This window comes from Arctopsyche grandis, chromosome 11 (genome assembly GCF_051622035.1).
Source record: "Arctopsyche grandis isolate Sample6627 chromosome 11, ASM5162203v2, whole genome shotgun sequence".
NCBI lineage: Eukaryota > Metazoa > Arthropoda > Insecta > Trichoptera > Hydropsychidae > Arctopsyche > Arctopsyche grandis.
The window spans coordinates 1,508,502-1,523,040 of record NC_135365.1 but is presented as its reverse complement, the minus strand read 5'-3'; the positions used below and the strand labels follow the sequence as shown (position 1 = coordinate 1,523,040).

At 46.3% G+C, this 14,539-nt stretch overlaps 2 protein-coding genes across 2 annotated transcripts in view; one reads left to right on the top strand and one right to left on the bottom strand.

The window, feature by feature from the left end:
* LOC143919146 (uncharacterized) overlaps positions 1 to 14,539 on the bottom strand; it is a 1,208,594-nt gene that overhangs the window by 372,337 nt on the left and 821,718 nt on the right. The window lies entirely within an intron of this gene.
* LOC143919113 (uncharacterized) overlaps positions 11,122 to 14,539 on the top strand; it is a 213,940-nt gene continuing 210,522 nt past the window's right edge. Inside the window, exon 1 of the mRNA XM_077441301.1 lies at positions 11,122 to 11,177. Coding sequence (XP_077297427.1) covers positions 11,131 to 11,177 — 47 coding nt within the window. The 5' untranslated portion in view covers positions 11,122 to 11,130. The remainder of the gene's footprint in view (positions 11,178 to 14,539) is intronic.

Sequence of the window (14,539 nt, the reverse complement as noted above, 5' to 3'; positions counted from 1 at the left end):
AAAATATTTAAATGAGAATCCGAAAGTCTAATTCTAGATTTGGTACATACAAAAATTTCCAGCAATGGAAAAAACTCTTTTAGTTTCGGTCGAAGTTGGTTTTATTGTTAAAAGGGATGAAAACAATTTTTAATTACCTCTTCTTATTTTAAATTATCGGTTTTTTCTCCTGTCAGCATGTATATTTGTAACGCGACGTTTTCCCATCGTCCCATAGGGCAACACTCGCCCTTTATTTCGAGTGGCCACCCAGGGAAAAGCTATATAGGCGCACGCGCATGTAGCGCGCGCTCTCTTACACGCGATCTCCCGTCGAAGAAAGATCTCTGCTGTGCACGTCTCCAGGGGGAGACGGGGCCCAGAGATCCACCACCATCTTGCTGAAGAACCGCCGCGAGGTCGAGTGTAGCATCACTCCCTCCCCTGAGTTCCAGCACAACTTCCCCTGCATTCCTCACGCTGTTTCCGGAGAAACCTCAGCCGTGAGACGACGAGGAAGCTGTTATCAACGAAGACGACTTGCAGTCAGGAACCTCCCCGACTATATACACATATATAACTATCCCAAGGTTAGTCCACGTTTCCACCTAACTCGACTCTTGGAAGAATAACGACGTATCACGCCCTCTGCATAAAGACGTGCGTAAATCCGTTCATTACATATTTTAATTTCTTTTTTAAAGTCGATGTTATTTTTATTTACGTTATTTTGTATATTCGTCTTCATTAATCGTCAAATACACAATTGTTTAATCTTCATCCGAATCTAAAAGACTTTCTTCCATTGTGGAATCGTCAATACAAGAAGAATATACTCGCTTCATAATAGTTTCACCGTAGGATATATGTACATTCGCTTTTATTACATTTAAATAATGTTTTGTTCAGTATAAAATCAGAATTATTTAACATTTACGATTCTTTGTGTGTTTGATTTATTATTTCCCCTTCTGTAGTCGTGAAAATGTTGTATGTTTTCAAGATTTTTTAAATCTAATTCCCGGAATTTAAGAAAAGAATTCCCGGGACACGGGACAACAAAAATTTTGTGAATTCCCGGGAATGTCTGTCCCGGGTCGACCCGGGTCAGAAACCCTAGCTGCAACACATTTAAACAATTTCTACCTCAAATTGAAAGGCGAGTGATGGTCGATCTCCACTGATGTTTATGAAGTTAAGAATCTAAGCATATACAGGCGGATATTTTGAATACAAATTGGATTTGGAAATAAAAATTGTGGAAAAAGTATTACAATATAAGGTGAAAGTAATACAATTTTTAATACAAGAGATAAAACTGCGTCGTGGCGCAGGAATATGTGCGTGCACGACTGCAGCTTTTGCGGTACGAAGGTCCTTTCTGTCCCGTGTCTTTTTACCGGGGACGGTCGAAGTTCTTCCATTTGCCGGCGGATTCTATTCACGAATTGGTGTTCGGTTATTGCCCTATTTGTGGAGAACATCTCTCCCGGTAACACCAGGGGTGTCCCGTACACCATCTCTGCTGCCGATCATCATCCCGTTGGCTTGAGGTCTATACGGTGTGGTTCTTTGTCGCCGGGTGCCTAGGATCTTCGTCAGCTCGGCGAATAACTCCGATTCGAATTGGCGCCCTTGATCGGTTTTGACTTCCTGGGGGACTCCAAATCTGGCGATCCAGCCTCCGTAGAAGGCTTTGCCGACTGTCTCTGCCCGTATGTCGGCGATTGGTATTGCTTCTGGCCAACGGGTGAAACGGTCTATTACCGTTAGGCAATATGAGAACCCTTGCGACAGTGGGAGTGGCCCCACTATGTCCATATGGACAAATACGAAACGGTCGCTCGGCAGGTCGTACTCGGTGATCCCTGCCCGAGTGTGACGGCTGACTTTAGTGCGTTGGCATGTAATGCACGTTTTTGCCCAATGCCTAACGTCTTTTGAAATACTGGGCCATATAAACCTTCTCCGCACCATGTCGACTGATGCGCGGGTTCCTGGATGGGCCAATCCGTGTATTCCGTCGAATACTTGACGCCTGAAGCGTTCTGGGATGTAAGGGCGAGGTCTGCCCGTTGATATATCACACCAGATCTCCATATTGCTCTCCGGTTCAGGTATCCTGCGCCACTGTAAGCCGCTTGCGGTGTTCTTCCTCAGCTTCTCTAGGTTGGCGTCGTCGAGCTGAGCTTTTGCCAGTTCTCCGTAATTGATGCTATTGGGACAGGCGATCGCCTCCAGGCGAGACAAGGCATCTGCCACTACGTTCTCTTCTCCAGCCACGTGCTGTATATCCGTGGTGAACTGGCTGATGAAGTAAGCCTGCCGAATTTGACGCATGGTACCTTGGTCGGCTTTCTTTTTGAAAATAAACTGCAGTGGCTTATGGTCGGTAAATACCACAAACTTGCGGCCTTCGAGCATTACTTTAAAATGTTTAATGCCCTGGAATATGGCGGTTAGCTCCCTGTCGTACGTGCTGTACTTGGTTTGGGCGTCTGTCTTCGAGTAAAAGGCGAGTGGCTTCCAGACGCCGTCTTGGCGTTGTTGGAGTACTGCTCCGACAGTGCTATCTGAAGCATCGACTGCGATTGAGAGTGGCGCTTCCGGGTCCGGGTGTACCAGCAATGTCGCGTCTGCCAGCTGGGTCTTGGTTTTTTGGAATGCTTCTTCAGTGAGGGAAGTCCAAGCTACCGGGGTTTTGTCGTTTTTCTTCGAGTTTTTCAGAAGGTCGTTCATCAGCCTTTGGTTCTCCATCGCGTGGGGAATGAACTTCCTATAGAAGTTGACCATGGCTAAGAACCTCCTGAGGTCCTGGACTGTCCGAGGTTTGGGGTAGCTTCTGATGGCTGCTACCTTCTCCGGAGATGGTTTAATTCCATTCTTCGTGATCTGATGGCCCAGGAATTTCACCTCTGGTTTGCCCAGCTCGCATTTGTTGGCATTGATTCTTACTCCATAAGCCTGGAGTCTTCCGAAGACTTGCCTCAAGTGGTCTTTGTGCTGGGCTGGATTCTGTGATGCCACGAGTATGTCGTCGATGTAAATAAAACAGAAATCCAGCCCTCTGAGAACTTCGTCCATGAATCGTTGAAATGTTTGCGCTGCGTTCCTTAGGCCAAACGTCATGCACGGGAATTCGAATAGGCCGAATGGTGTGGTTATCGCAGTTTTTATGACGTCTCGTGGCTCCACTGGAATCTGGTGGAACGCCTTCACCAGGTCTATAACCGAGTACAAACAGGTGTTCATCAGATTATGATTAAAGTCCGCCATGTTTGGGATTGGGTACCTGTCTGGTACCGTGCATGCGTTCAACTGCCTGAAGTCTCCGCATGGGCGCCACTCGCCAGTTTTTTTCTGCACCAGATGGAGTGGGCTGGCCCAACTGCTGCTGGATGGCCGGCATGTCCCGTCTCTCTGCATCTGAACTCTGTTTTGGCAATTTTTAGTTTGTCCGGAGCTAGCCTTCTGGGTTTGGCAACTGTTGGTGGCCCTCGGGTTTCGATGTGGTGTGTCACCGAGTGCTTCTTGGTGGTGGTCGACTTTTCGGGACGAGTGATATCGTCGAACTGGGTCAACAGCTCCTCATACTCTGTGGGGCGAGATACGACCCGCAACCCTAGTGAATGACCCGTTTCGATGCCGACTTGGCGTGACTGCGTTGTCTGTGCATCGGTCAGTCGGCGCTTTTTCAAGTCGACGATGATGCCGTACTTGGCGAGGAAGTCAGCTCCGATTATCGCTCGTGGAACTGCCGCCACGATGAACGACCATGGATATTGGTGTCGGAGACCGATGTTCACCACCATCTCTTGTGTTCCGTATGTGGCGATTCGCGATCCATTGGCGGCACGAAGTTCCAGTTGCGCGGGTCGATTGCGGTTCTCTGGGGGGGCGGGGAGAACGGAGACGTCGGCACCTGTGTCGATGAGAAAGCTCATCCCGGTTCTCTGGTCTCGAACGAAGAGACGAGAGTTGTGAGGCCCGCCGGTTGTTGAGTTGACCGACGGGCTTACTCGTTTCCCGCTTTTTTAAACTGCACGGTGGTTCGCATCTGTTCGAGCGAAACCGACACGTGTCGAACGTTGTCTTGTTATGGGGGCCGCGGTTTGAATTCTTCGGTCCTCTTCGCTCTTGCGCGCGCAGCATTTGTTTAATCTCCTGCATGCTCTGGTCCGCCGAGGCTATCCAGCAGTGGCGGCTCGTCCTAATGAGCTGCCGGGCTGCAGCCCATCCTATATCATTCTAAAATATATGTTTAATTATACATTTGTGGCGACCCCATAGAAGAGGGTGGCAACACCGGTCGCCATGGTTACGGCAGTCGAGCTGTCATTCGACCATTCGGCCCTAACTCGTGGGGGAGGAACTACCCTGTTCCCCCGAGACCCACAGTGGTGACCCCGACGTGATAGACAGCGCGCACCCCCATCCCCCCCTATTATTCCCGACAATTGTGGAAACACGATGTCCGACGGCGAAGCAGGCGGGGAGAACAATGTGCAGAACAACATGGAGGAAAACGCGGAGAACAGCGACCGCAACCAAAGCACGGTAAATCTTGACTTTTTGGGGGCGCCCGTGCCCCCCTTTCCCCCCTTTTGGGCCGAGAACCCCCAAATATGGTTCGCACAGATGGAGGCGAGCTTCGAAGCCGCCAGAATCACTAGCGAAAACACGCGATACTGCAGAACAATCGCGTGTTTGCCTCGCGAGGTGATGACGGAGATTTGGGACATCCACGTGGCCCCCCCGAAACTCAAGCGATATACCTTCCTGAAGAAGGAAATTTTGGAGAGGTTAGGAGTCGGCCAACGACAGAGACATCGCAGACTCCTCGAACGCGAGGAAATTGGCGACAGGAAGCCATCACAGTTCCTGAGAGACCTCCGGATATTGGCGGCCCAGGAAATGTCGGAGGATCTGCTGAGAACCACGTGGGAGAGCAGGCTGCCAGAGGGACTAAGCTTGCAACTGGCAATGAGCGACGAAACCGATTTGGATAAGCTGGCCAGGAAGGCAGACAGGTGGTACGACAGCAGCCCCCACGTGGCAGCGATGACAGACCGCAGAGAGAAGAGGCGGCAAACCGATGATGAGTATGTGACACGGGGAGAGTTCCAAACATTAAATCAAAAGGTAGATGACCTGACTACGATGATGGGACGGCTACTACAAACGAACGAGACGAATCGGAAAGAATCAAGGCCATCACACTCCCCAGCGAGGAGCCGACGCTGGCAACCACGACAACAGAGTCCCCGAGGCCGCAGGAACACGCCACCGCGCAGGTTTAACCAGGCGGAAAACTTCCAGGGCAGGCGCTAATGGCGGAAAGCAGCCCCAGCCCCACTTCTTGCCGCCTATACGTAACAGACAAGGTCAGTAAACTACGGTTCCTAGTCGACACCGGTTCTGACCTGTGTGTCCTTCCGAAGTCAATATTGCCGGGTCGCAAAATAGCGACATCATACCTTCTATTCGCCGCGAACGGATCTACGATAAAAACGTACGGTTGGAAGGAGGTAGACGTAGACTTGGGACTACGTCGGGTATACAAATGGAGATTTGTAATAGCCGACGTATCAAGGCCTATTATTGGCGCTGATTTCATCAAACATTTTTGTCTTTTGATTGATTTGAAAAATGCGAAACTGATGGATAATCTCACAACTGTTTCAGTGAGGGGCCGAGCAATAGGAACAGCAAAAGTAGAGCAGGTGAAAGCAATTTGTGGCACATCAACATTTCACCATCTACTAACAGAGTTTCCAGAGATAACGCGGCCGACAGGAAATAAAAACAGAACAATGAAACATCACACTGTGCATTATATCAGAACCACTGAAGGACCACCAGCAAGTTGCAAGCCGCGCCGCCTCGCACCGGAAAAGTTGCAGATCGCAAAAGAGACTTTCAAGACCATGTTGAACGAAGGAATCGCTCGACCATCAGACAGTAGTTGGTCATCAGCATTACACCTAGTACCTAAGCACGACGGAGAATGGAGACCATGCGGGGACTACAGAGCGTTGAATGCCCGCACTATACCAGATAGGTATCCAGTACCGCATATAGAAGATTTCGCCAGTACCTTATATGGCAAGAAGTTATTTTCTACAATTGATCTCGTGCGCGCATACCACCAAATCCCTGTACACAATGAAGACATAAAAAAAACAGCAATTTCTACCCCGTTTGGGTTATTTGAATTCCCGTTTATGTCCTTCGGACTCAGAAACGCGGCACAGACCTTCCAGCGGTTTATGGACGAAGTCCTAAGGGGATTGGATTTCTGCTACGTATATATTGACGACGTGCTGGTAGCGTCAGAAAACGAAGAAGAACATATTAACCACTTACGAAAACTTTTTTCACGGTTTCAAGAATATGGCGTTTTAGTCAACACAGCAAAGTGCGTTTTCGGAGCAAAAACTGTAAGATTTCTAGAATACGAGGTGTCAGAAAATGGAACCAAACCCCAAGCAGAAAAAGTAGCTGCGGTGAAAAGATTTCCCCGACCAGCTACAATCGAACAATTAAGGCAGTTTTTGGGGATGATAAACTTCTATCGGCGTTTTGTTCCGGGTGCTGCAAAATTGCAGGCGCCCCTCAACGAGTTGCTAAAAGGGTCTAAAAAGAAAGACAAGGCAAAGATTGCATGGACCAACGCGTTGGAAGAAGCATTCGGAAAGTGCAAGGATAGCTTATCAGACGCAGCCCTCCTCAGCCACCCAAAACCAGGGGCAGACTTGGCATTGGTGACGGACGCATCAGATGTAGCACTCGGAGCAGTCCTACAGCAGAAGACGCCCGAAGGGTGGGAGCCGTTGGCATTCTTCACAAGGAAATTGTCAGGAACAGAAAGGAGATACAGCACTTACGACCGGGAGTTGTTGGCAATATATGTACAGTGCAGTCCGGCATTTCCGCCATATGGTAGAAGGAAAAATTTTTACTATTTTCACTGACCACAAGCCCATTATATACATGTTCCAACAGAAGCCAGAGAAATGTTCGCCAAGACAGTTTAGGCACATAGACTTTGTAGGCCAGTTCACAACAGATGTTCGACATGTATCGGGAGAAGAAAACGTGGTAGCGGATGCACTGTCAAGAATAGAAGCAATTTCCGGGATGGACTTTCAAGCAATAGCACGAGCGCAGGAGGATGACACAGAACTGTCACAACTGCTACGAGATCCCGACAAGCAGTTTGCCAAGATACCTATTCCAGGCGAAGAGACGACCATCTATTGTGATGTATCTTCAGAAACGCAACGGCCGTACTTGCCAGCGAAATTTAGGAAACAGGCGTTCGAACTAATCCATCAATTGGCGCACCCAGGGGTAAAGGCATCAGCTAAATTAGTGACCCAACGATATTTCTGGACGGGTATGAAGAAAGAATGCAGAAGATGGGCCCAAGAGTGCATATTTTGCCAGAAATCGAAAATAACAAGGCACGTCATTGCACCTGTGGGAGAGTTCCAGCCACCGGAAAATCGATTTGACCACATTCACTTAGACATAGTTGGTCCCTTACCACAGTCCGCCGGTTACAAGTATTTATTGACATGCGTTGACAGGTTTACTCGCTGGCCAGAAGCTATCCCTATGGAAGATATCACGGCAAAACGGTTGCAAAAAAATTCGTCAGTGGTTGGATTGCAAGATTCGGATGCCCCCTACGAATAACTACCGATCAAGGACGACAATTCGAGAGCACTCTATTCAAGGAACTGAATAGGTTGACGGGATCGACACACATAAGGACAACCGCATACCACCCTGCAGCAAATGGGATGGTAGAGAGGTTCCACAGGCAGCTTAAAGCCGCGATCATGTGCCACCAAGACGAAGGGTGGACGGAAGCCCTACCAACAGTGTTACTGGGAATCCGATCGGCATGGAAGGAAGACCTTAATGCCACGTCAGCAGAACTGGTATATGGTCAACCGCTACGGCTACCGGGAGAGTTTCTGGCTCCACAACGAAACGGAGGACCCAACACAGCGGAACTAGCAGAGAGATTGCGGTCCCAAATGGCGAGGTTGAGACCCAGTCCACCGCGGCGCCATGGAACAAGATCAACCTTTATCTTCAAAGACCTGCACACCAGTGATCAGGTGTTCCTGAGACACGATGCTGCCAAGGGTCCGTTACAGCCTCCATACGATGGTCCATACAGGGTGTTGAAGAGGGGACCGAAGTTCTTCACACTGAGAATTAAGGATTCCAATGTCACCGTGTCGGTAGACCGCATAAAGCCGGCATACATGGAAAGCAGCGGAGAGCCCCCAGAGAGAGCAGAGAGAGCCCCCCAAGAAAATGCAGAACCACAGCAAGAAACTGGCCGACAAGCAACCACACGGACTGGCAGGAGAGTCCGGTGGCCAGCCCATCTGGACAGCTACATCCCGTAGTTGTCGCGACGGCTACGCAATGTCGCTGGGGAGGGAGTGATGTGGCGACCCCATAGAAGAGGGTGGCAACACCGGTCGCCATGGTTACGGCAGTCGAGCTGTCATTCGACCATTCGGCCCTAACTCGTGGGGGAGGAACTACCCTGTTCCCCCGAGACCCACACATTTAATATTTTATTTATTAATGATATTTTTTTTTATTAGTTGGATGGACGAACTATTGGGGCCTTCGACAGAGTAAATATTACTTACAATATCACCCATATCCAAAAGGGTGATATTGTAAGTAATGTTGACCGTTTCGAAGACCCCACTAACGTGTATGGTGAGAGATGAATTAAAATGTTGCTGTACTGGCTGTAAAGTTTTACAGCGCCGCCCTGACCGCCACGCAGCCCGGAGTTTCGGAACGAGAAAGAGAAAGAGCTATTTGCAACTGCAGATAGCTCTTTCTCTTTCACTCACTCTGCCGTTTTGGGCTGGATAGTCGGCAGCCTTCGCCTGTTAAACGACATTCATCAGTTTGTGTAAGATTTCGCGCGCTTTATCTTACATTTGATTAGTTGAATCGCACGATCACAGCTTTATTCGTTTTCGTTACTCTTAATTGGTTGTGTACGATCCCTCATCAAAACTTCGGTGAGTCGTTTTCATTTTGATAACAGCAAACTTTTTTCAAATCTGTTTAACTTTTTCTCGTAATTTTTATTTAAATATATTAAGATTTTTTTTCTTTTAAAAATGGAAGAAAAAAAGAATTCAGTAAAATATTTACAAAATTTGCACTTTTCGCGACTAGAACTTACCGAAAAAGTCGCTATAAAAGCATTAGGCTGCCTCACGCCCAATTTAATTATTTCACAGCCTGCAACTAGTAGATCTTTTAGTTACTCGCGAAAATTTAATCCAGACATTTATAAAAAAATACAATTGGTTAACGGGATATACAGAAAAAAACGCGTTATTTTGTTATCCGTGTCTTTTGTTTGGAGGCGAGTCGCCAGGCGAAGCATCTTGGACGAAAACAGGAGTTATTGACTTAAAACATTTAAACGATAAAATTAAAAAACACTTGTCGAACACTTAAAAAATGTGTGTAATCTCATGATTTTGGGATCGGCTAACATAAAAACCCATTTAAGCGAAGCTTGTCGGCGGGAAATAAATAAGCATAACGAAAACGTCAAAAAAAATCGGGATGTTTTATTTAAAATTATTGATTGCGTTAAATTTTGCGGTAAATTTGAAATGCCAATGAAACAGATAATTCAAAAAATCCAGGAGTTTTTCGTGGGCTTCTAGAATATTCACAAAATTTCGACGATTCTTTAAAAAAACATTTTCAAACTTCTTCGGTTTTTAAAGGGACATCAAAAACTATTCAAAATGAACTTTTAGATTGTATTTTGAACGTGTGTAGGGAACAAATAAGTGCTGAAATAAAAAAAGCAACTTATCTAGCTGTTATGGCAGATGAAACAACCGATGTATCGATGCATTGTCAACAGGTTAATGTTTTTCGTTACAAATTAGGGAGTTTAAATTAAGTTAATTTTATTTTAAATTAAGTTTATGAAAGGTTTTGGGGTTTTTTTAATCCGCGTCGCGAAACCAGCAAGCTCGAATTTTTTAGCAATCTTACTGGAGTACCAGCGTATTTTTGAAATCTTCATCGCGTTTGGACGCACCCCTTTAATGGGTGGTGAATTTTGCTAGTTTTTTTTTTCAATAATACTTAAATCCACATGTAAGTAAGTGGTCGTACGCCAAAAATTGTGCTTATTTTGTCCTGTTATGACATGATAGAATAATTATGGTGACATCTTTTCAGTGCAGCCCCGCCACTAAAAATTATCACGAGCCGAAACTGCTATCCAGTCTTCGCAGTTCCGCAACCTAGCTTCTACGTTGGAACGGTGTGGTGCTGGAGGTGCGGTGCTGGGGTATTCCGCGGGAGCGGTAGCGGGGGCCGGGGCGAGGGCGGAGGCTGAGGGGGCAGCGCTTAGCTGGAAAACGTCGACCGGCCGCTGTGTCTCGAAAACGTGGTCTGTGACCGCCGTCAGCTCTTTTATGTTGGTCGTCGTCATCGTTGCAAGCGCCGACTGCACGGGAACTGGCCTTCGCGAGTCTTCGCGTCCACATGACTCTCAAAAAATCTGTCGAGCACGTGTTGCCCGCGGTCGCCTTCATCTGGAACCACAAGTCTGATGGTCGGCTGTCGCTGATCTGAAGGTTCGCCATCAGTCTGTTGATGCGATTGTCGTGGCTGTCCGAGAACGCCTCTACCAGTCTTCTTTTGGTAGTTTCATAGCGGTTTCCTTTCGCCTGCTCCAAAAGGATGTCTCGGATGAGCGGGAGGAACTTGTTGTCGAGGAGTCCCACGACCGTGGCGAATTTCGCCTCGTCCGACTTGATGAGCGCGCACGGAAACTGTGTTTCGAGTCGTGCGAACCACAGCTCGGGCGCTTCGTCCCAGAAGGGCAGAACGCGCACGGCTATCCTCGCCACTTCTATCTCTGCTCCTGAATAGGCTTCTGCCGCGGGGGTAGAGGCGGGGGTGGCGGCGGGGGCCTCGTCGAGAAGGCTTGTGATGATGGGTGCCATGCTTGTACCGTACGTTTTTGACAGTTTTGACAGATGCGTGTTCTTGTTTTGTAGGGTCACCAGTTATGGGGGATGAACGAATGAGACGACTGGCATGTTGAATGCACGTGTTTTATTTATGACAGCTGAAGGCAGAGTGAGTAGCGGCTCTCCGAACCCAGCCGAGTTGGTCCCCACTCGCAGGAAGGCAACCAAACTCGACCATGTCGTATAAGGGAGCCGCCACAATTTCTTTTTCGAATTTTTAATAATTAACATATTATATGGCAAACAATCTAATAGTAAACATTCATTTGGTTTTTTATTAAATTTATTTGAATCGATACTACATATATCGATATCGATATCGTCATCATAGAAATTTTGATTTGTTTTCAATGTTCCCAACACACCTTACATATGTACGTACATATGTAGTTACAACGTTTATTTCGAAATTATATATTAGATAGTTAATAAAATATAAATAAAACATAGAAATAACTTTATGTTCACGAAACGGTCAAACGGCGTGCAAAAGTAAAAGGCAGCGGTGGATTAGGTCTTATAGGACCTATGAAGGTCTGTTCATACTTAACAGCACTACACGACTCCGTTTCAAATATGTCATTTTATTACATTTCTATTCATATCTACCTACACGTCGCGGTCACGTCACGCTTACAGCACTTTGGCCGAGTGCAAGGCAAAATCGGCTTACTTATATATTACAGGCCATGACGATACGGCGCAATATTGCTTACGTCGTATTGTCGAGTACTTGCAATATGAATGCATACACGCGCATTCGTAGCTACGCGTCAGAATACAAGTCAGCAAAAATGTTTCGGCGTTTATCGAACGAAAAATTATGTATCATCGCGTTGTTGTTGGAAGAAGAAACTCAAGAAGGCAATAAAAAAGCACGGAGGCGTTTTGATGTGCATCCCATTTTAAAAAATAGAAAACCGAAGGAGAGTTTTGGACACTGTATAAGGAGCTTGTGGATGATGGACAAATTTTTTTTAAATATTTCCGTATGAACCGATACCAATTTGAAACAATACTGGATAAAATAAAAACACAAATCACCAAAAAATCTACAAAATTTAAGGAAGCATTGTCAAAAAGTGATTGTCAGCGCCAAAACCATGTCGAAAGATTGAACAGCTGTCAACTGTCACTATCGATAATTGGTCCAAAACAGCAAAGCGGCAGACTCATGGCACGTAATTCGCGTGTATATTTCCACGATGGCCAAAAAGACGGATACGATACGTTGACGGATGTTGCTGTAAGGTATGAACAGGAAATGTCGGGTACTGCTGTAAGCCTGCCGTGGCGTAAACGTGACGGTTGAAATGAACATACCCATACAAAATGTACCAAAGAATACTTTTCGTACGGCCAAATACCTGCTGAAGTCGGTTCGTGCCGACTAGGTATGAACAGACCTTGAAAGGTTTCGACCGTTTCCCGGCCTATGGAAATTCAGTTGAGTTTGAAAGAGGATCGTTTATTTTCGTTCAATTTGGTACAATGGTTATTGTATCTACGAAGAGGTTTCTTCGGAGAAGTGATCTGTATGAACTCCAGAGGCTCACTCTGCTAGTGGATGATTGTGACTGCGTTTTATCGATAGTTTTCTCGGGTAGTGACACTCACTTGACCTATCTATCTATTGTGTTATATCAGATCGATCTCTCGTTGATGTTGTAGTGCGGACTGGCGGCTGCTCGCTCGTTGAACGTTTGTCAGGCTAGAACACTAAGCAAAATTAGTGCATCATCTGTGGGATACTGTCGGGGTTAGTGTGTTAGTGGGTGGTTAGCTGGTTTGGGACCGTTCGGTGGTGATTTGTTTAATTTAACTGAATGCTAATTTTAGCCTATACCCGTCTTCAAAATGTCGATGGGCCTTTGATTAAACGTGAGTTTGGTCTCACTGAGGGAGTTGTCTATCTTGCCGAGAGACTTGAAGTAGTTCACGGCAAGTTTGTGTACGTGTTTGTCAAGGTAGTCAGTGTTTAGGTCGTTGTGAATAATAGTGTTTCTTGTGTACCAGTCATAGTTTCCCGCGGCACGCAAGAATTTGTTTTGGACAGTCTGTAATTTGAGTATTGATCTGTTGGAGATGGCTGTGTGAGCCCAGACGGGGCTCGCATATGTGATTTGTGGGCGGATGATGGATTTGTACAGCAAACACTTGTTTTTAAGCGAGAGTTTGCTGTTGTGTTTACATAGTGGGTAAAGCTTTGACGTAACTGCCCTAGCTCTACGCACCGCATTGGTGATGTGTAGTTTCCAGGTCAGTTTCTGGTCGATTATTACCCCCAGGTAGCGGGTAGACGTGGTCCAGTTGACTGGTTTGTCATTTATGATTACTGGCTTGGCTGGTTTACGCCGTTTTTTACGTCTGGAGAAGAATATTGCCTGACTTTTATCCGGGTTGATTTTCATCAGCCATTTATCGTACCACGCTACTAGTTGGTCCGAGTACTTCTGGAGGGCAAGCGAGACTCCCTTGGGGCTAATGGAGCTTGCTAAGATGGCAGTGTCGTCGGCGTATTGCGCGATGTTTGTGTATCTATGGGTGGGAGTGGGTATGTCGTGTGTGTAAAGGTTGATGCTAGTGGAAGTTGCTGCGTTGGTTTATATACCTTCTGGCTTGAAGTGTGTCGTGTGCATATCCTTTGTTCTTGGTACTCTTGATTCAAGCGTTGACCCGTTTCGAGCACGTGTACATGTGACACGTGTAGAGTGCATTTTCCTTTGTTCCTGGTACTCGCGCTGACCTAGTTATGCTGCGAGCGTGGTTTTTATGGGTTCAGTGCCAGGACGTGGCCCGTTGGGTAATGGGGTCGTGCACCGACCTCTTTATGAGGCGAGCGTTTGCCATGCGTTAATGGGGGAAGCGTGTTCTTCCCTTGTGTTCTGACAGGATCGATGATGAGATCGTTTGAGTTGTACTATATGCTTACAGTCTAATAAAAGATTGTAAATCTTGTACTTTTCCATGCTTTTAATGAATGAAATTTGGGAAATACGGTTCGAGTGGCAGGTTAAGTTTGCAAAGTTTTCGACAAACAGTCTAATAGATGTTACAAAGTAATGCATATTATATTTCAAATTATGGAACAATTGTTATTATTTGTATATTTCAAATACGATAAGCGTGAATATGAAGACCCGAAAATTAAGTAGTACGAACAGCAAATGCATCTTTTTTCAATTGGTTGAAATGCACGATATGGTCACCTATTGAAATGCACGATAATTTAAATCAATGGTCGATAAATACGTCAATACATACATACATATACGAGTACATGTAAGATATGCATAGCAGAAGCCACGAAGACGGGTTAGCGAACCTTGGTCTAGAAACAATCTTTCTTTCAGGCGACGACATACTGATGCTTTATTCTTCTTTAAGCTCATAAATGGTTTCCTTGATTGTTCTGATTTACTGAATAAGGTTAATTTCAGAATCCCAGTTCGGTACTCTAGACGCGTTGCACTCTCTTCACTTCATCCTTTCAATACTAA